The 22,050-nt window shown below is 44.5% G+C and overlaps 4 protein-coding genes across 6 annotated transcripts; 1 reads left to right on the forward strand and 3 right to left on the reverse strand.

The window, feature by feature from the left end:
* The first annotated feature begins 1,076 nt into the window (after window positions 1–1,076).
* Window positions 1,077–4,820, forward strand: LOC311008703 (kelch-like protein 33). Its single transcript, XM_084002528.1, has 4 exons — window positions 1,077–2,022; window positions 2,432–3,359; window positions 3,434–3,601; window positions 4,050–4,820. Exons 1-4 carry the CDS (start codon window positions 1,086–1,088, stop codon window positions 4,570–4,572), a joined length of 2,556 nt encoding a protein of 851 aa, XP_083858654.1. The 5' UTR covers window positions 1,077–1,085; the 3' UTR covers window positions 4,573–4,820.
* A 3-nt stretch (window positions 4,821–4,823) lies between these two features.
* Window positions 4,824–6,951, reverse strand: cbln11 (cerebellin 11). Its single transcript, XM_084002574.1, has 4 exons — window positions 6,035–6,951; window positions 5,865–5,930; window positions 5,629–5,760; window positions 4,824–5,260 (listed from the first exon to the last, which is right to left on the reverse strand). Exons 1-4 carry the CDS (start codon window positions 6,279–6,281, stop codon window positions 4,980–4,982), a joined length of 726 nt encoding a protein of 241 aa, XP_083858700.1. The 5' UTR covers window positions 6,282–6,951; the 3' UTR covers window positions 4,824–4,979.
* Window positions 6,952–6,953: 2 nt separating this feature from the next.
* LOC311008704 (kelch-like protein 33) lies at window positions 6,954–11,108 on the reverse strand. 2 transcript variants are annotated; one of them, XR_014596553.1, is made up of 5 exons: window positions 10,144–11,108; window positions 9,101–10,049; window positions 8,803–8,973; window positions 7,405–8,254; window positions 6,954–7,351 (listed from the first exon to the last, which is right to left on the reverse strand). XR_014596553.1 is itself a non-coding variant. In XM_084002529.1 (4 exons), exons 1-4 carry the CDS (start codon window positions 10,940–10,942, stop codon window positions 7,735–7,737), a joined length of 2,439 nt encoding a protein of 812 aa, XP_083858655.1. In that variant the 5' UTR covers window positions 10,943–11,108; the 3' UTR covers window positions 6,954–7,734. The 2 variants fall into 2 exon arrangements, 1 of the variants encoding a protein (XP_083858655.1); XM_084002529.1 differs by having other exon boundaries at window positions 6,954–8,254.
* A 1,331-nt stretch (window positions 11,109–12,439) lies between these two features.
* Window positions 12,440–21,935, reverse strand: LOC311008690 (protein mono-ADP-ribosyltransferase PARP14-like). 2 transcript variants are annotated; one of them, XM_084002504.1, is made up of 15 exons: window positions 21,612–21,935; window positions 20,472–20,635; window positions 17,998–20,076; window positions 17,581–17,817; window positions 17,240–17,464; window positions 17,069–17,135; window positions 16,358–16,504; window positions 16,213–16,272; window positions 15,778–15,954; window positions 15,461–15,599; window positions 15,274–15,329; window positions 14,471–15,178; window positions 14,230–14,363; window positions 13,972–14,149; window positions 12,440–13,506 (listed from the first exon to the last, which is right to left on the reverse strand). In XM_084002504.1, the coding sequence occupies exons 1-15, from the start codon at window positions 21,784–21,786 to the stop codon at window positions 13,226–13,228; spliced, it is 4,827 nt and encodes a 1,608-aa protein (XP_083858630.1). In that variant the 5' UTR covers window positions 21,787–21,935; the 3' UTR covers window positions 12,440–13,225. The 2 variants fall into 2 exon arrangements, with proteins under 2 accessions (XP_083858630.1, XP_083858629.1); XM_084002503.1 differs by having other exon boundaries at window positions 17,998–20,079.
* Window positions 21,936–22,050: the final 115 nt, after the last annotated feature.

Consider the following 22,050-nt stretch of genomic DNA (forward strand, 5'->3'; position numbering starts at 1 on the left):
GCAGGAGGAGGGAGACGCCGGAGGGGGAATAAACTCACAACACAGCTGGTGTCTGCAGACGGGTGAAGAGGTGGAGGAGTCTGCAACAATAGCAGCCACATCCAAAAACTCTACTGGACACAGGATTTTCTCTCTGCATTCTTCCTCGTTGACCGTGCAAGAAGTAAGTGATCAGGGATCTAATTGGCATCCAGAGGTGTGAATGTTTTGATGGATTAAAGGGATTAGAACACATTAGGGAGATATTGGACATTATGGCAGTAGTAGCTCATCTATGTCTTAGGCACATGGGCAGTGAGGAAGAGGAAGTGAGTGAAGATGAGGAAGTGGAAGACGATGCGGGTGAGGAGGCAGAAGAAGAGGAGGATGAAGGGGAGACAGAGGATGTGGACAGTGAGGAAGAAGAAATGAGTGAAGATGAGGAAGCGGAAGAAAACGATGCGGGTGAGGAGGCAGAAGAAGAGGAGGATGAAGGGGAGGCAGAGGATGTGGACAGTGAGGAAGAGGGAGTGAGTGAAGATGAGGAAGAGATAGAACATAATGTGGGGGAGGAGGCAGAAGAAGAGGAGGATGAAGGGGAGGCAGAGGATGTGGACAGTGAGGAAGAAGAAGTGAGTGAAGATGAGGAAGTGGTAGAAAACGATGCGGGTGAGGAGGCAGAAGAAGAGGAGGATGAAGGGGAGGCAGAGGAAGGGGACAATGAGGAAGAGGAGTTGAGTGAAGACGAGGAAGCAGAAGAAAACGATGCAGGTGAGGAGGCAGAAGAAGAGGAGGAGGAAGAGACAGTGATGAGGGATGAAGAGGAGACAGAGGTAGGAGGAGAGAATGAGGTTGGGAAGGTGGTTGAAGAAGATGAAGAAGAAGACCACAACAGGGAGGTGATTCAAGCAGATGAAAGGGTAAATGTGGAGGAGGAAGAGAAAGAGGTGGGGAGGAAGGTTAAGGAGAATGTGGAGGTGGAGGAGGACGAGGGAGAAGATGAAGCAGATCAACTGGAAGAAGGAGAGGAAGACAGGCAGGTGAGGGACGAAGAGCAGGTCGAGGAAGAAGACGATGGGGAAGAGGTGGATCAGGAACAGGAGCAAATGGAACAATATCACTTTGCAGAGCAATTCAGAGATCATGTGAGAAGAACTGAGGATGAGAACACTCAGCAAAACCAGGAAGGTGTGAGACGAGAACATGAAACTGCCAATGAAGAACACTTGGAATCTGATAATATACACTCCGACTTGACGGGATCCAAGGATGAATTTTACAACTTAAATGGGACAAAAAACGAAGAGAGCACCGAAAGAAAAGAAGCTGAAGACAAATATGAGAAGTTGACGGGTGCGAAAGAAACAGCTGCCGAGTCTGGGACAACTCGAGAAGACGTTGATCACAAATCGCTGGAAATGGAAGAGGAAGAGTCTACGGATGATGAGGAAGAAGAACAACCCATAGACGAAGAAGCAGATGGCAATGATGAAGACGTAAAGATTTACCGCAAAGATGATCACCACACGGACATATTCCGCACCTTGACAGAGTTCAGGGACTCGTCCCTTCTCACTGACCTTACACTGAACACAGAGGACGGGAAGAGTTTCCACGTACACTCCCCTGTCCTGGCTGCTGTCAGCATCTGTATCAGAGAAAAACTTAGAAGTAATGTGGATAACGAAAGACAAGAAAATACCAGTGTTGGAGTGCACAGGTGGTCAGTGCTTCTGGGTCCAGAGGTGGATCATGTCGGATTAAAGGCAGTTGTGGAGTTTGCCTACACTGGACTCATATCATGTTTGAACAAGAACTCTTGGCACCAGATAAAGACTGCGGCACAAACATTGGGCGTCTCCAGGGTGCTGGATCTCTGCAAAGAGGAAGAGGAAAAGTCCACTAAAACCGGAGGGCAGAAGAAAGAGGACGCAATCTCGGCTGCAGAACAAATGATGATCAGTCTTCAGTCCATCAAACAGCTGTGGATGGACAGGGTGGGCTGTGATGTCATCCTGAACGCTCTGGGAGGATCGTTTCATGGTGAGTAGACCCCTTGTACAGTTTGTAACAATGATGATGTACTTAAGTGTGTGATATGGCGGAGTGCAAGAGCTGGTCAAGCTATGCAAGGGCATTTCCCAGCAAAGACTGCAAATTCAACCTGAACAAATTGACTTCCCAGATCTGAATGGACTAATTGTAATTTGTAATTTTGTAATTTGTAATGGATTAATGAATGGGTAGAATACATTAGCAAGGGGTCCTGATATTTAGTGGCCAGATATATACATGTCTTTGGTGGAAAATTCTAGCATGTATTGAGAAATTGAGAAAAGCATGCAAGACCATTGTTAAATTTGGTAGAACAATAGGCCATCTCTCTTTGTTTTTGGTGTAGTTGTGTCTTTTCACCAAGCAAGGAGTTGTACTATTACCATCCTGCCTTCAGTCCACAGAGTCATCCTGGCTGTCTGCAGTGACTACTTCCGCGGCATGTTCACCTCGGGGATGAGGGAGTCCCACCAGCTCTGTGTGTCCCTTCCCTTCCTTTTGGCTTCAGAGCTGGAGGTTCTGTTTGACTGCTCCTACAGCGGGGCTCTCCCCCTCAACTGGAAGTGCGCCTTCGAGATCACCACCACCGCTCTCCAGCTCCAGTACCAGCCCGTCCTCTCCTTGTGCCTTAACTTTCTGCATCAAGAATTAAATCCTCACTCCTGCCTGGATGTGGCATCTTTCGCTGAGGCCTACGGGATGGTGCACCTACTTGAAGTCGCGGACGATTTCACCCTGCGACAATTCCAAAAGGTGTCATGCGTCTCAAAGTTCAAGGACCTGCCAGCCAAAAAACTTCTGAAGTATCTCACCAGTCAATCACTCTGTGTTGCATCTGAGCTCGTTGTATTCAAAGCAGTGGTGGCATGGATCCAAGCAAAGCCCAAGGTAAGACTGAAGTTTGCTGAACAACTCATGAAAACGGTCAACTTTCCCCTCATGACGTTCAAGGAATTCAATGAGGTCCAATCTCTGAACATGTGGTCCGATCACAGCCTGACAGAGCTCTATGATGCAGTTTTTGAGGATTTCTGCTGCAGTGAGAGCAAGTGCCGGACCTATCTGCCGAAAAAGAGTCTGGTCTTGATCGGAGGCGACCGGATCTCTGAAGACCTGGCTAGCCGCAGCATCAGCAGGGAACTCTGGTTTGGGAATTCCCTCAGGAACCATACAGGGGTTAAAAAGGACATGGAGTGGAGGAAGTTGGGGGAGATGCCAGAGGCAGAGAGGTTCAGTCACGAGGTGGCTGTCCTCAAAGGACAACTATACGTGTTTGGAGGCAAGAAGTATTATGGCATCAGTGACACCCTGAATTCTGTTTACAGGTGAGAGAAGTGATAATTACAGTTTTAAAGACACATTTTAGTGCCTTTATACTTATATGTGACCCCATCTGTAGGTATGACCCCCTTCAAGACAGCTGGGAGAGCCTGGCTGATATGCAGGAGAGGAGATGCTCTTTCTCCGTGGCTGTGCTGGATGAAAAGATATATGCCATTGGCGGGTATTGCGACCCTGAGTATATTCAAACTGTGGAACGTTACTGCCCCACTGCAAACACTTGGAGGTACATTTGAAGGGATATCGAATTTTCAAAATAACGTACAATGCACTGTGTGCATCAAATGTTAAGTTTTGCATTAAGCATATGTGGCTGGCTAATATCTGTATGTTGTATAAGCAGGGATGATTGGCTGACCAGACATTATGATTTACTTGTTTCCCATTACCTAAGCATAAAACCAGGAACAGCAGTTACAAAATTGAGTCTATGCAACAATGAGGGATCAGAAATACTTAGAAGATATTTTATGCTAACTGTATACGTTACGTGCAATGTGGCTCGAGTTTTTGAGAAATCTACACAAATACTGCTATGCAAGTAGCAAAACAGACACCTTACTGTGCATGTTGGATGTTCTCTTTCCACCAATCTGAAGGAAGACATGGTATGGAAGCAAAATAGCCTAAAAACTATGTAGTGTCTTGCCTTAAAAGAATGTCTTCTCTTCCAGCTTGGCGTGGCCCTTGGATATGCCGCTGTGTGGCCATGTGGCAAAAGTTTTGCAAGGGCAGATCTTCGTCTCAGGAGGGCAAAGCAGTAACCGATATCTTGCATCCATTTTTCGGTACCACCCAGAGACCGGAAGCACTTATTTGGCAGACATGGCTCGACCTCGCACTCAGCACTGCATGGAGATTCTGGATGAACGTCTTTACGTCGCAGGTGGAATCACTGCAGACGATGAAGTGAGCATTTCTGACCTGCTAGCCTGTGAGGTGTACAATCCGGTGGCCGACTCCTGGACTGCCTTCGCACGTCTGCCAGTGCCCCACGTAGGAGCAGGGGGGGCAGTTTTGGAGGGAAAGTTCTACGTGCTGGGCGGATACAGCCAAGAGGACTACACCGACACTGTGGTGGTCCATCGGTATGATCCCACCACAGAGAGATGGGAGAACGTGGGCAAGATGCCTGGGCCCAACAATGACATACGAGCATCGGTGCTCTGTTTACCACCACATTTTAGATTCATATAAAGCTTAAAGTTGTTGCATTCTAACAACAGTGATATTTTTGGAATTCAGAAAATATTCTTCCACAGTTTACAATATCAATGTATCTTGAATTAAACCTTTAGGCATTCAAACGTTGGGATATCTTGCAGGGCTTTTTCATGCTCTATATTTAAATGAACTGCAGGGTGCTCAAAAGGGGTTGTAATTAAATGATTCCTGTTTAAGATAGGAATGGCATGATGGTCATCTCCGTAATGAAACAAGGAATACAAATATTACTGCAATAACATAACAAGGTTCACAGATTTGTATTTTTGAAAAACACAGATGGGTTTTTGGCATTTTTCAATGGTTTGTTTTAATTTTGGATACTAAATCATTCTGTAGGCTAATCCTTACATGTCAAGTGTAAAAAAAAAAAAAAGTAATTACGCAGGGAAGACGAGAAAGCCACTGAAGGTCGTGTGTCCATTCAGGTTGTCAAACACTCTGCCGTCATCCCACAGCTCCATGTACACCTTATCGCCAGCGGCCAACTGCAGAACAACAGCGTTACTGCCGCTATCCGAGCCGTCAGCTGAAGGGTCGTCATAGGTGGAAATCTGGCGGACGCCGTTTTTCATTAAAATGGCTCCCGTGACGTGAGTGTTGTAGCCGTAGGTGCTGAAGCTGAAGAAGTAGAGACCGTTCACTGGCGCTGTGAAGATTCCTGCAACGGAGCAAAGACAAATGCTCAAATTACAACTCAGCCGGGTGGAACCAATGGATGGCCCAAAAAAATAGAGGGTTTTATAGTAGATTATGTCGGTCACGAAGATTAGGCTATTTAATCCTTTAATATAAAAGAAATACCAGCACAGGGGAAACACTAGAGAGACGAATCGGACAGCATCGGCAAATTCTTCTCTTTGTTTGTTCTTGTTTGAAATACCAGAAGCAGATGTGCGAGTTTTACGGCCTTAGGACTTTTAGTGTCTACAGGTAGACTTCCACCCATTTCATCTGAACAACCTGCTTCAAAAAATTATACTGTTACATTGACTGTGATTTTTGATGCGACTTAAGAGTGGACAGTACCTGTACTTTGGTCATAACCATTGCCGGCATTTGAGAAGACCCTTTTGTAAATCAGGGCCTTGTCTGTGCACGGTCCTCGGTAAATCTCCCCGGAGTTTGCCAAAGAGGCGGAGAACGCAATCTGAAGGGCACCTGTGGAGTTACAGAGAAATTCTTATGAATCTATGACTTTGAGTATTTTAGCCTATGGATGAACATTGCCAGCAGAAAATTAAATGTAGGTCTGATCATCGCACCTTCAGCACTGCTCCGTTTCAGCTTATCGATCTCCTCCTCTGCGGCATCCAGTCTCGTTTTCAGTCCTGTGCAAGTAAAAAAATAATGTTAATGACTGATTTTTAGGTGGAAATATATGTGGTTATATATATATATATATATATATATATATATATATGATGAATATTACCTTCATTCTCTTTCTTCAGTCCGTCCACTTCAGCTTTCTGTCTCGTCAGCTCGTCTACGGTCGCGTTGAGCTTTGCCTCCAGAGCTTCAACGTCACGCTGCATCCTTTCTACGTGTTTTAGTGTGTCCTCCACGTTCAATTTATCTCTCAGCAACTCACCAATCTCTGCGTCACCTCTCTGTCCAAAACCAGGCTCCACGAACAAGAGTGCCAACAAGGTCGGCAGAAGCAAAGTCCTGAACTCCATTTCCTTTCTCTGTCAATTTCTAGTGTCGTGGGTAATTTTGCCTCGCAGTGTGTGAAGGGATTGGATTTTCCTCAGGGGCTTATAAACCCGCTCTCCTCGGTGAGGGGGGCCGTCGGATGTCAGTGAGTCAGCAGTGTTGAGGCCCTGGGGGACCCCAGTTCCAGTCGTGTCCCAACAGGTCTACTGGGAGAGTTTTTTTTCCATTTCCATTCCATCCAATATAGGGAATGCGAAATATATCTATAGATTTCATACAAACTATAGTAAAATTATTATGTATAGCCTTACATTACTCGTTTGACAGCAGTAAAAATAACCTAAATGTCATACTTTTATCCTGAAATTTGATGACACTTCCTAAAGTGAACCTAAATACATAAAATGAACATATTAAATAATTTAGAGAGAGCTTGTTAATGTCACAAGAACTGTCTGGGTTCCCACCACAGTTGCCCAGGTTCCCACAGAGACAGGCACCTGCTGGACTTTGAAATGTCATGGGGGAATCTCGAAACAGTGAAAGGGTAAAACAGCATCTGCGTGATCATATGGAGGGTGCCTTGACACAGACGCCAGATCTGCACCTGCAAGAACAAACACCTGCAATGTAGCGAAATAATCTAAAAATAACAAGAATGTCACCTGGTCCTGATCAACAAGTCACACAAGAAGAAAAAACAGGACATGCTGTTGTGCGACTGTTGGCATGACAAACCTCAATTTATGACGTGACAGTAGAAAAAAAAAACACAACAAGAGTACCCATTCCAACTATTTGAGCTGGTTTATTGAATGATGAATCCTTTAGAGGTCAGAGGGAAAATACTTGTTTTTTTAAACAGACAAGACACTGAATTTATGAGAAGGAAAACTAATTTTGGCATTAAAATGTATATTAATTAACATTGGGGTGAAGCTCTCAACAAACTTTGCTTCCGTAAATTGATGTAAACTTTACAGCTAAGTGTTAAAAAATCGTCTTCGTAGCTAATTGCATTGGAAGTATTGACGGTAGCCAATCAACAGGTAAGCCCCACCCTAAAGCATCCCCTGCTTTATGGTCTATTGGACTCTAAATGGACCATCATTTACGAAATGAACATCATGCTGGATTGGAGAAGACTGAGATTGAGACCAAAAATTAATGTTTACAATAATAAGATAATAAACCAAGTGAAAAGTACGGTAACTTTCTCGTTGAATTCAATATTTGAGTTATAGCAACCAGCATTTGGGATTGTACATGTGATTCTACGCTTTGGTATTGACTTACTATATGTATCTAGAAGAAGAAGCAAGAAAAAGGCATTTACACCAGAGTCATTCTGGACCTAGATTTCTATGATTTATACCACATACTGAATCTGAAAGTACTGTTTTTTAAAAATGTATTTTCGATATGAATGGATCACACCAAAAATGTCAATTCCTAAAACTTATAACCAGCCAGCTATTAAAGTCTGAAGTGTTGGGGCAATCGGAGCAGACCGGCCTGTATGTCAGTAACAGCCCCGGGCAGTTTGCCCATGTTCTCCCATCGCTGTGTGCTGGGTTCGAACCGGTGGACCAGTCCAGACTCACTGTAATCATCCTGGCAGTATCCTCCCAGCACATAGATTTTCCCCTCCAGGACAGCGGAGGCTGCACCCACATGGGGAACAGGCAGTGATGGGAAAGCAGTCCAGGAGTCAGCCGAGGGGTCATACACCTCGCAGGCTTGCTGGTCTGTGTAAAACCTTTTCAGGTTACATACGCCACCGGCGACGTAAAGACGGCCTCGCAGGGCCTCCATGCAATGCTGGGCCCGGTCATGGATCATGTGTGCCAGGTAGGTGCTTCCTCTCTCTGGGTGGTACAGGAACATTGAAACGAGACACACATACTTAGAGTTGAAACCACCAGAGATGAAAATTCCTCCATCAATGACAGCGACAGCATGGCCGCTCAGAGCCTGGTCCAGAGGCCGGACGAAGCTGGATGAAATGAAATAAGAGGCATCAGGCAGGGGAGCCAGTGGAGGGGCAAAACAAATCAACCTGACACCTATAAATGTGCCAAATCAAACTAGACCGGCAGTAGTGACTTTATTGGGCCTTTACACTCTTTTAATGTGTTGGGATGCAAACGACCTGATTTTTAAGTCATATAGATTTCTGGTATTGCAATGTAATGTCAACATTCAATGGTCAGAATGTTTCTATTTTGCCTAGTGATGGAAGAAATAATGGTTTCCAAGGCAGGGAAACTCTTCTAATGTAAATCAGTGTTTTCAAGTGATTCAGTCAAAGCAAAACGGTGACATCTGCTGGCCAAGCTTGGGTATTGCATTGAGGGAGAGAGTCAACAGTAAATTCAAAGCTTTTAGTCTAAGCTTAACAAACTTGCAACACTTTGAATATCGTAATTGCAAAAATTGTGGCAAATTCACAAGCATGACACATTCCTGATGGTGATTTTGGGCACAAAGCTTTAAAGGGTTGATGCCATGTCGAGTAATCTGCGTGACATTACTTATAATTACCTCCAGGAGTCAGTGTCTGGGTTGTACATCTCGACACTGCCTACATTGATGTTGATCTCTTTATCTCCACCAACGGCATAAAGGCGCTCTCCGTGAACCATCACTGAGAAGTTGCTTCTACACTCCTGCATGTCAGCCAGCCTCTTCCAGCTGTCCTGCACTGGGTCATAACTAGCATTTGGTGAAAGGTAAAAAAAAAAGGTAAAGATGGAGAACATGAGACCACAGTTGTGCATCTGTGTGACTAGGTTATTGGAAGTGAGAAGAGGCGATTTGTGCTCCGACTGTCTCTTTTTACCTGTAGGCAGATTTCATCATGTCATCCCTGCTGTAGTAGTAACATCCTCCAAAGACATACAACCTGCCCGACATTGATGCTACTCCATGCCTGAATCTTGGCTCGCCTGGCATCTCACCCAGCCTCCTCCACTCCATAGTCTTCACCAACCCTGTACCACTGCGTAGGGAGTTTGCAAACCACAGTTCCTTGCTTGGAATGCGCTGCCCCCCATCTGGGTTCAGCTGGTCTCCCCCAACCACAACCAGAGCATCTTTGGGACGTCGAACCCGGACCTGATCCTGGGTTTCTGGAAGGCTGAAAACAAATTCCTTGAGTGCTGAACCATAGAGGTCCACATTATTGTTTCCGAAGCACTCCATGCGTAGGTTAATGGCTCTGACTTCCCTGAATTCTCGAAAGGTCATGAGGGGGAACCGGACTCCGCTCATCAGTACGCCAGCCTGCCCCAATCTCTCCTCGGGATCAGCCTCAACCCAGGAGATTACAGCACGAAATACAGCCAACTCTGATGGCACGCACAGCTCATCAGAGCAGAGGATGTCTAATAGCTTCTCTGCTGCTAGGTCCTGGAACTTTGACGTGGCTGACACCTCCCAGAAGTTCCTCAGTACAAAGTCCTTGGCTTCCTCAAGCAATTCTGAATTCTCGAAGGCTTCCGCAAATGATGCAACATCCAGGCAGGAGCTTGCCTCCATTTCCTGACACATGAATTTGAGACAAAGCGAGAGGGCAGGCTGGAACTGAAGCTGGACGGCTGTGCTGGAGATCTCAAAGACACAGTCCCAGCTGAGTGGAAGGGTCCCACTGTAGGAGCAACGAATCAGTGTCTCTAAATCACAAGGTAACAGGAATGGAAGGGTAATACAGGTCTGATGAGATTCCCTCATCCCGCACGTGAACATGCCACGGAAGTAGTCACTGCTTGCCGCCAGGATGACTCTGTGGACTGGAGACGGACAAAAGAAGAGTTCAGTTGATCACTATCATATGATGGTCAACAAGATACCTCTGGATTGCATTTAGTATAAATGTCTACTAACCATGGAATAAAGCTCCGCCCACATCCAAAATCACATCACATCCCACTCGGTCTGCCCACAATTGATTAATAGACTGTAGAGTAATCGTCATCTGATCCAGGGCAGATATCTTCTGCTCTTCCTTCTTAGGACTTCCACCTTTGTTGAAGTGATCCAGTCTAGGGATGCCCAGTGCTTGCGCTGCAGCCATAATCGAGGCTATGCTGTCTTTATTCAAAGACGAGACAATTCCAGTGTAGGCAAACTCCAAAACTGCCTGTAGCCCAACATGATCAACCCCAGGAGGCAGAGACACAGACCACCTTTGGACTTTTACATCATGGTCTGATCTTTTTACACTTTCATCCCTCAGCCTCTCTTGGATGAAGGAGCTGACAGCGGCAAGGACAGGGGAGTGTACGTCAAAGCTGTCCCCATCGTCGGTGGCCAGAGTCAGATCTGTGAGAATAGATGAATCCCAGAATTCCTTCAGGGCAGCGAATGTCTTTTTGGGATAAGTTTCACTGCAGTATGTGTGGACATTATCACCAAGTCCTCCATCCACAAATGAGTCTTCGCTCAAATGCTGCCCAATTCCTTCCTGACTAGTACCACACATCCGGACCTCCCATCCCCGTTTCTCACCCCTCCCATCCATCAGCCCCATCCTGGAGTCATTGTAAGCAACAATCCTCCTCAGTTCGCGGTTGTCCTGTTCCATACCGTCTTTGCCACCTTCTTCAATTGTTCTTTTCCTCCTCTCCTTCTCTCTCCTCCATTGCTCTTCCCATTCCATGGGAAGGCAACGCCTAAACTCCATGTCTGTGGCTATCTGTTAATTTATCTTTAAACTGCTACCCACAGGGGTCTTTCTGGGGTATTTAAGATTACTGATGACCTCCAGCAAAACCTCGTCTTGCTCATATTTACCCCAACTGCCTTCACAAATATTTTTCTCGTCTTCAAATCCTCTCCCTCGCACTCAACTTTCCTCACTGCATAAACAGCGGCTATTCATAGCTGCTGGGTCAACGAGATTGAGTTTCATCTGAACCTCGGTGCTTACTTCATTGGAAAGTTCATCAAGGAAGAAAATAGAGACGAACTTCATTGTTCAGGAGGTTATTGGAGTAAATTAAGAGCCAGGTTAAAATAGTTCCCCAACATTGACAAGTTTAACTTACATTGATGAAATGGAAGTTGTGAACAACAAATAACTGTCAAGGAGCCAGATGGAAACTGTCCTAAGTTTGGCAAATTTGTGAGTTTATAATGTGGCAAATTACAGAGTTTTTAAAGTCATATATTTACGATGCTAACAACCAGCATTTATGCTAGCTAACTTCCCATGAATGTACGCATTTATTTTTCTAATTAATATATCACAGTGACAACGCCTAGTTAAGGTCCTTAGGGTGATGGCTGTTAATGGTTATTGTTGCATACACCTGTATGTAAACGTGAATATAAATGTGCCAAAAGAAAACAGATACGTTAAATGCGGAGGTCAAATTTAATGTATGCATGTCATTTAGAAATCAAAAAATTGAGTGTGAATATTATCATGGCTAATGAATACGGGCAACAGATGGAGGACTCACCTGTTCAGACTTCACCTTGACACTGACCTACTAACCCCCCCACCCCAAGAAAAGCACTTCCATGTTCTTCTTACCTATGGCACTTTGATCATAGCACGGTTGTTCTTAAGGTACACTTGCTGAACAGCTACTACTTTACTCAGAGGAGGACCTAACACTTGTTTCTATTTTTAGCTCTTACTTTATAAGCAATGATATGTTGTGGTTTCTTTCTTTTGACAAATGTAGTCGCTTTAGACCAAAGCGTCTCCTAAATGCCCTAAATGTAAATGTAAATGAGTCAAAGGCAGACAACAGTGGCAATGAAGGTACTTGAGCTCATCAGCATGGGTGGAAAAGTCCACAGGTAAACAGGTACAGTGCAAGAAAAGGGTGCAGGCTGCAAAGTAAATTAAGATATTGATGATTTTCTAAAGGTTCAGATACGGGGTTCAGGTGGCTCCTAAGCTATAGGCATGAAGCAACAATCTGTCAACTGAATGGGGAGAGCCGGTCCATGTTCTGACAGGTTAATGAGGGAAATGGAGAACAGGTGAGCAGGCCAGGAGGAAGTGACTCCATGGGTGAAAGTAAGGTGAGGAAGTCGGAGGGCATCTGGTGGACAAGTAGAGAATAGCTAGGAAGGGAAGGGAAAATGTGATAGAGGGAAGTTCAACACTGTAGGCATGAGCAAGGTGATTTTAGTTTCTTTGTCAGAAAACACAGTCATGAAAGTCTGAGGTGTCCTTTATTAAGTTTGAAAAATGTATGTTTTTATTTATGTATGTCTCAGGACTGCTACATTACAGATATATCGTTCATGCATACTTGCTTTTGAATTATATATTATATTTCAGGTTATTTTGTATAATAAAATATGAATACATATTGTATTTTACAGCACCAGTGCGGGTAGTCTTTTATTTCACTTTTACTCTCTTCTACTGAGGAACATCTGGTGGCAGTTTGCTCCAAATGGAAACAAAATATTATCGTGGTTTGGTCATAGTCCAGTAATTCAGTGGGGTTTTGCTTTTCTGTTTGTGAAGATATTGTGACTTTAAACAGATCAATCTTTAAATAATGGTCAAAGATTACACAATTCATGTTGTAAGGCAGTTAAAAATGGAAATGCAATTCTGTTTACTTCATTCATACTTAACAGACTCATGTCAGAGAGAATCAGAAACCGTAAGCCCTGAAATAAAATAGTATATTTTCACTGATTTACTTTTGAAAACTCAAAAGTTATCAAATCACCGTTTTAATACATTTGCATTGCTATTGTTAATAAACGTTTACTCCCTTTACTTCCCACATTATGTGTGACCACTTAATCTGTTTCCATTTCAAACTAAATTCATTGGATGACTAAATCTAAAGACGTACATTCAATCAATAAAAAGTATTAGTTAAAAGAGAAGCAGACCAAATAAATGAAAATATAAATGAAAAATCTGAAGGCATTCTAAGGTATCAGGATCATTGGGACACCACTGCATCTGACTTTTTTTTCTGTCTACTCAGTTAAAGGTGATGAGGTATTCTGGGTAGGCCTGGTCATCGTGGAAGATCACAAACATGGTGGGGTTCTGCTGGTTGTTCACCAAACTGTCGAAGCAGTCGGTGGGATCCGAGTTTCGAGGAGGGGTGGCTATCATGGAAGACTTGCCGAGCGTGTAGCGGCCGGTCAGGACTCGAGCCACATACAGCCTCCTCAAGCCCGACGTGTCTGCTGGGCAATATTTACTCGCTGAATACTCTGCATTGACTGCAAAGTAAACTCCCTTTCCGTAGGCAGCAGCTGTGACAGAAATACACAGGAAGACACGTACATTTAAGGGAGACACCCAAAAAAACAAATATTTGTACGCAACAATCATTTTAGCGTAGCTTAGCATGCGCTAATGCTCCATTTGCATATTTCAAAACGCAATTTTAAAAAACTTGTGATGTGCAAAAAATGATTATCTTAATGTCGGTAATCGAAGTTACCTGTTAGTTCAACGTTTGCAAAACGTATGGAATTTTTGGTGACATTTATGGCTGCGGACAGTGCTTTATGACTTATTATTATGCAAAATTTCCTCTGTAAAAATCAGATTTCTATTGTGGAAATGGATGCAATTTAGCACATATTGCATATTTAAACATAACATGGGGTTTGTCTCCCCTCAGACACACTATTCACACGAGAGGATCGACGGCCAACCTGTGAAAGCTGCAGCCAGAAGCCGGTTAGCTCAGTTTGAGTGAGAACATTCCTTACCGTGCGCTCCTGCATAGCTCCTGTTGAATCTGTCCCTTTCAATGCAGTTGCATGATTCTACTGATGTGCCATGGTAGAGATTCTCCTCCCTGAGCTCTGCCAGGCCGTTCTTGGCAATCATACGCTGCCTACACACCGTATAGGCATGCCACAGGTAGAGGTTTTGCACCCGCTCAATCTGAGATCAGAAAACAATCAGCTCATTCTGTAGCTGTGGGTTTTTTAATGTGTGGCATATGTGGGTTGTTTGATACTCACTTTTTGAATGTTGCCTTTAGCCGTTTTGAGGAAGCCCGTGGCTACAGTCTGGTACTCCGGCGAGCTAGGTTGCAGCGCAATCTTTTTAAAGTCTTCTCCATTCATAGGTTCCCATACCGTTGGCAACTCTATGGCTAAAATCACAATAATTCATGTTAATTCATGTTAATGTTTATTCATGTTTTTCAAAATACGCACAATTGCTGAAATGTTGAAACAAAAACAAAAAAACGTGACATACTTGCGTCGGACTCGCTCCTTTTCACCTTGAACGTGATGCCCGTCAGCCAATCTGTGGCTTCTTGTGCCGTCAGGTTTACCGTCACCTCCTTGCCGCCGGGCGCCACCAAGTCGACGGACACCTGCTTCTTCACGTGAGCCTCCTCCAGCTTGCAGTTGTCGTGCAGGCTCAGCTCGTGCCAACATGCATTCCCATCCTGAATAGACCACTGGACGTTGAGAGCCAGCATCGCTTCCTCTTTATCTCGGAGGTCTCCGCAAAGTGATTTTTGGACCACTTTATTGACAAGCTCAACGATGCTCAACACGTCCTCTTTCAGGCCTTTAAGCATATAGACCTCTCTTGCCTCTCCGGCCCCCGACCGACCTCGAGCTTCAGCTCTGGCTGCGGCCCCATCGGCATTCACACCTTGGCGCTTCACGAGCGCCAGGCTTATTCCCAAGACTTTGACATTGGCCTGCAGCGCCTCCACCTCCATCACATCAAGCCGGGACAAATGATGCACCTCCACCTCTCTCTCTACCAGCTGCTTGTACAGGATCCCGTCCAATTCCGTTTTCACAGTCCTGATGGCCTCCGGACTACGACTGATCACACTTAGCACGGCTGGCGGTGGCTTTGAGGAGGTGAAGTTTTTGCCGTGAGGCGTTGAAGTTGCTGCGCTTTTTGAATTGTTGTTGCACCTCTTGAGCATTTGTTTGGCTTTTTCTAAAATAAAATAAAAATGAGCAAATAGCACGTCTTCATTTGTGATATCCTGAGTATGTCTGCATACTAAACAAGCCTTGTAAATGACAACAAACCTCTTAGGCTGAGGTGGCGAGCAGCTGTTTGTCCAAAACGGTTCTCCAGCTCTGATCTGCAAAAAACACATCAGAGGACAGGGCGTTTAAAACAAGCCATTGCTTTTGACCGATCAGACAATGCAACCCATACTAAAACGCCAATGCCATGCCGTTCGATAGCTTGAGTGAGATTCACATATCTGACCTGAAGGCCTGGAAGACTGGTTGCTGGAGAATGACAATGCGGATGACTGTGAGGGACTTTGGTTTCAAGTCCGTAATAGCGGAGGTCATGCCATCTAGCATGGCTTTACACGCTTTGACATAGTCCATACCAGCCACACCTGACGGGACATAAAGACAATGATCAGTTGCCACCAATTATGTCATTTACATCACTGTTGTTGTGACCTTTATTTTGGAATGTGTCACATTTTTTTCACGTTGTGGGCATTTGGTTAAGACGGTTAAGATTTGGTGTTAACAAGTACGCGAATACACACACATGCATACAGTACAAACCGGTATTGATCGCCGGGAAGGCAGCTGAGCCGTAGCCTTTGGTCTCACACTGCTTCAGTATCTCTTTGCAATTCTTCCGAATCAACTGAGGGTCAGCCTTAAAACTAGCATGAATGATTTCCCTGCAGCCAAGCAACCCCGGGCCCGTTGTGCACATGAGATTTGGCGGCAAACCCACTGTAAAAAAACAACAAAAAAGACATCATGTGTAAGATGTGAACATTGGTGGTGAAAATGTAGCACCAATTTGAACCAAATTTTCAGAATAGCTGTAAAACAAAATGGGTATGAATACGTGTTCCATCTTTTACTGTTCTGTGAATACCCTATAAGGAATTGAACTAATTTTCCAGTTGGGATGCCATTAAAACCATTGCATGAGAGGACAGTGCACAGTAATGTTCACACCCCAAAACCTTGTCCTTAACCCCTTACCTTGTGCCAACTCTGCTTGGACACCGGGCCCTGCTGCCGTCAGAATGGCTTTAGACACACCTGCGGAGGTTGTGACCACACAGTTATTGTGGGATTGTATATGTTTAATGTCAATCAATCAAAACGTTTGGAAAGTCAAACATACCAGAGTGGTTTTTGGAGAAGTCAGTTGTGTTGATAATGACATCTGTGCTCTCCTGAACGATGTCAGCACGGACCATCTGAAGCTGGACCCCACCCAGCATGGCTGTGACCTCATCATTGGTTAGGGAGACATGGCGGTAGAAGGAAGCTAAAGTCATGTCATTAAAAAAGAAAGTATAATTATGGTTTAATATTATCAACTTAATAATTTTTACCCTAATTTTGCCGTTTACACATGAATATTTACACTCTAACCAAGACGATTTCCAACAGGAGGGTTGGTGGAGACCAAAACTGAGTTCATATGAGACTGAAATAAGACTCAAAATGACTACCAATATCATTCCATAAGTAGGCCAGAACTTTAACAGTGTTAATATGTTGGCAACTGCTTCGAGAACCACAATGACATTTTTTGCCCTCCCATGGCATTACGTTAGCCATGTTTCCATTTATGTGCATTAAAAAAAAATTGCATTAGAAAAGCCTTATGGAAAAGGTCAAAATTTGAGAATACTCTTCGATTGTGCAAAACAAAGTTGATGCACTAACACATTTTTCTCTCATAGATGGGTTAGAACACCATGGCACTTAAAATTCATTTGACAATTGAATGGGAACATAGCTAATGATTATATTTTAGACTGAAGTAACAAGTCATTGATCAAATTCTTGCTCATTCTGAAATTGAAAAGAAAATATTCACACTAGCCTTGGTCTGGGTTGGCATCATTTGTGAATCCTCTGAGATGCAAAATGTCCTGGGCAGACTGGAAGGCCTGTGGTGATGGGGTAAAGTGTATAATTCCAGTTCCACATGCATAAAATAAAAACTCTTTTACTCCCCTTTACTTAAAAGGCACTTCTTCTGCATTTTCTTTACCTTGCTAGATTCTTTGTCATTGGGGTGGATGACAATACGGACCAGAAAAGATGCAATGCTGACTCGGTTCTGTTCAAATGCAAGGAGCTCCTCCAGTATGACTCTGGAGGCCACGCTGTGAGGAAAACGCAGGGCCACACCGGTCCCGAGCACAGGGAAAGCCACTGAACTATAGCCCCTGCTCTGACAGGAAGCTAGAATGTTCCTGATGCCCTGTCTCAGAACCTGGAAGATTTAATGATTATCAATGTTACTACACCCCTTAGAGTAGGAACAACAAAACATAGAAACAGTAAAGAAAACTTGATTACACAAAAACCTCACTGATCACAAAATTTCACCTGGACTGCAGTTCCATGTTGGCTATTATCCCAGGGAACAAGGTTAGGGAAGAGCACCTCTTGAGATTGAAGGGCAGGCAAGCCCAGCACCACGACTAATTCACCAGGCAGTGTTGCTCCTCCTGCATCTTTATGAAACTTTGTAGACAGCTGAGGTCCAACAATGCCCAACAAAGCGTTTCCAACACGGGTAGAGAGGGGATCATGGCCAACCATAGGAGATACCAGGACATCCACCTAGGACAGTACAACAATCTAATTCCATCATGTTAACACTTAAAACATCACGACAGCTCACTGTTCAACCCGAATGTAGATTATGTACGCAAACAGTCCCAGTACCCAGCAACTACAGTAGGTTAACTTGTGAACCATGCTGAATCAAGTAGCAACATTTACATCACATAAGTTTCTCACCTGCTGGGTCTCGATGGTTCCCCGAATGACCTCTACGTGGACACTGTTGTCAGGAGCTCCAGCTCCTCTCTGGGACCTCAGATCTCTTGGCGCACTGTTTTCAGTGCTTATCCCTCGGAGAAGCCGGTCACAGGCTTCCTGCATGGCCTTCACCACCTTTCCTCTTTTATCAATCAGGGTGACTCTGTTCAGACATCGTCCTCCCTGGCTGCCGAACTTCTTAACAGCAGTGACAATAGCTTCAGAGCACACAGTGACAGGAACGCCAAACACACCTGAGCTGATACAGGGTATGGCTATGGACCTGAACTCCAACATCTCTGCTAAATTCAGAGCAGACTGGACAGTTTTTTCCAGTATCTCCCTTTCGTTGCCACCTGATTTCCCACCTACAGGTCCCACAGCATGCAGCAGTTTCTTGCAGTTTAAGTTCCCTCCCGTGGTCACGACCACCTCGCCCAGTGGAACTTTTCCAATCTGCTTTACTAAAGCTCTGCTCTCCTTCTGCACCTCAGGGCCACCTGCTTTACTCAGCGCGGCGGCTACCCCTCCACCGTGATCCAGGTCTTCGTTGGCAGCGTTCACCAGGGCATCAGCATCCAGTTTGGTGATGTCACCCTCACACACCAGCACCTGGAACCCGTCACGAAGGCTGTAGGTGGCAACTGATGCCAAAGTCTGCTTTGTAGCATGAGTTTGTTCTTGAAGCTGAACGAGACACTTTTGAGAATGAGCAACACTTAAAATGTTCTCTCTTCCAGAGGGACTTTCGAAATACCTTACTGCCCCTGGCAGGTCAATAGTGACACTAACCTGAACAAGGGAGTCCAAAAATAAACCCAGCCTGTTCCTGACCTCAGTCACTTTGCCAGATGGACCTTCCAGCCCCACCATAGGCAGAGGGGAAGATGTTAAAGGATGGAAAGTAACCCCTGAATAGTCAAACATATGCAGCTGAAGCAATTCTGGTAAGAGTTGTACCAACTCTGGATAAGGGAGAGTGACTTTGCCTTCTATGCTTGCCTGGTCCAAAATAAACTCTGTGACAGTTTCACTCAGTTCCTCAACCTCTTTTGTGTGACCCAGTAGGAACACCGTGCTGTCTGAGGAAAACACAACCTGAGCCCTGTATTTCCCTTGGTTCATCTCATTTGTCTTCAACTTCAGCTTTTCCCGAAGAACAGAGGGAACAGCGGAGCAGTTAGGAATGTCAATCTTGACTTCCATGATCTCCCCTCGCAGTGCCTTTTCAGTTTTATCAAGATCATCAATGGAAAGGGAAAAGAAACGTAGCACTGTGTCTCTTAACTCGACTTCCACCTTGTCCCCAACCCCTAAAAAGTCACCCAGCACCCCTGGACCTCCGTATGCCTTTCTCAAGAAGGCCAACAAATGTGGACTCTTGTCGGAAACGGTCCTTTCTAACACCAATCTCTCCTTGTCAGAGATCCAATCCCCAGCCTTAAGAATCTCCTCCGCTGAACCTTCCAAATCTAACTGACCCGCAGCTCCCTTGGCGACCTTCACTCCTGGAATGTCTTGCCGCAAACTGTGCTCAAACTCTTTCCAGAGGAGGCGAAGCTTGGCCTCGCCTAGTCGACGAACGCTGGTTTGCTTCTCACTTAAACGCGCACCTCGTTTAAAATGCGGGTCCCCTACATCCATCAACCTGGCGTTCACCTTAGAACGTTCACCGACAACAACAGCCATCCCAGCCTCGCTGTACACCCTCACCTCATCTGCGGACTGACGAGAGCTGCAGGACTGAAGCAAAGCTTTGACTTTGTGAGGATCCACCTCATAGTGGCACAGGTAGCCATCAAACACTTTGTCTACCTCGGCTTTCCAATTCCAATTTCTATCTTCACGTGCAGCACCAGGTTGAGCTAAGCAGCTAAGTAAAACCCTGCCCTCCTCTGGGTCCAGCTGGGCAGAGCAGGCCACAGAGGCAAGCGCCTTCCCCAGTTCCTTGACAGCCTTGGGGCATTCCTTCAGGTGACGCAGGAGGTAAGGATCGGGTCGTAGTTCATATTCTTCACCACTTGTTAGCAGGCTTGAAGTAAGGCTGGGCTGCTGTATCTGCTGTTGGAAAGACAGTCTATCAACTTTGATTCTCAATCCACAACAGTGTCTAAAACACACAACAATGAAAGGTGTTGAGATTTCCAATGTTTAAAGGAACAGTGCGTAGGATTTGCAGAGGGATGTTGCGATCCCCAAGCTCACCACTAGATGCCACTAAATCCTACACACTGCTCCTTTAACGTCACACAACAATACACTTAAAAACACAAATCCTGGAGCAGTTCTATAGAAAATAATTTTCAATGAGACCATTAAATTAGACCTCAGTAAGTTCTGTTTGAGAACTGTTTTTTAAATAACCAATTTAAATACATTTGACACTTTTTTTTCTCAAAAGCGAAGTGTGCAACTTTTACCCTGAGCTGCTATTTTAGAGTTTGCACACTGACCTGTGGTGACGTTAAGTCCAGCTTTGGGCTAGCTGGTTTGCTTGTAGTCGAGGGAGTGATGGGAAGGCGGGTGGAAGGTCCCGGACTCTCCTGCACAGTCAGCACCAGAGGACCATCTGCAAACTCCAACACATGTTCACATCTCTGCAGGACTCTTAGCTGAGCTGAGACAGAGAAGGAGATATTACTTATGACATTTTTTCTTTGGGTTTTTCATTTCAACAACACTTGACAACAGTTTTTTCTGCCCCACCCTCGGTGGAGGGGAAGTTCTCAGTGCAATCACATGCTGCAGGGTTCAGCTGGACATATAAAAGTTTCATATCGTCTTTCTATTTAGCCTTGTAACTTAAGTTTTCATGTATTTGAGGGGAATTATCGCTTATTTGTTGTCTTATTAATATGACAGATTCAGTTAGCCTTGTGGAAAAAAACATTTCTGTCCTTCAAAGTGATACTTTTACTTTATAATATGAGTACATTTCTGTCCTTCAAAGTGATACTTTTACTTTGTACTTTGAATACATTTCTGTCCTTCAAAGTGATACTTTTACATTATAATTTGAGTACATTTCTGTCCTTCAAAGTGATACTTTTACTTTATAATATGAGTACATTTCTGTCCTTCAAAGTGATACTTTTACTTTGTACTTTGAATACATTTCTGTCCTTCAAAGTGATACTTTTACTTTATAATTTGAGTACATTTCTGTCCTTCAAAGTGATACTTTTACTTTGTACTTTGAATACATTTCTGTCCTTCAAAGTGATACTTTTACTTTGTAATTTGAGTACATTTCTGTCCTTCAACGTGATACTTTTTACTTTGGACTTTGAGTACATTTCTGTCCTTCAACGTGATACTTTTTTACTTTGAGTACATTTCTGGATTTTAGCGGATGTGCTACAGACAGTAAAACTGCTCTGTTTAACAAAAACAACAACAAATAAATAATGGAATCGACGTATTTCCTGGTAAAGAAGACACACACGCACGCAAACACACACACACACACACACACACACACACACACACACACACACACACACACACACACACCTTTACTTTCACTTTCACTTGCACAAGACGACGCACTTTAGCAAACCGACTGAAACACACAAACATTTGAAACATCTCACCGTCTCGTTCGTTAAACGCGACGCTGTAAAGCCGATCGCGTACGTTAGTTATTGGGCCGCATTCTCCACCTCCTGATTTGCGACGAATTTGAAAGTACTTTTCTATTCTCTTCTGTTGCTCTCCGTCCAGACTGGGACACTCGAAGAAAACGACGTACTGGTTAGGACCCTCCATGGCGGACTTAAGAATTAGATTATATAGACTCGGCCTAAAGGAAGCTGCGGACTAAGCGCCGGTGGAACCGGGAGCTGCGGTCAGCCGGCCGGCGAAGAAAGTGCAGTGCGCTCGTACACTGGCCATCACGGTAAACGTCTCCAGACGGCCGCGGATCGGGAGCGAGCGTCGGACTTTCAAAATAAAAGCGTAGATGAAAACAGTAAAAATACAGTAAAAAGAAACGACTTTTTAAAAATGACAATAAGTATAAAAACAAATGAA

Source organism: Eutrigla gurnardus (assembly GCF_963514095.1).
Source record: "Eutrigla gurnardus genome assembly, chromosome: 23".
In the NCBI taxonomy this organism is placed as follows: Eukaryota; Metazoa; Chordata; class Actinopteri; order Perciformes; family Triglidae; genus Eutrigla; species Eutrigla gurnardus.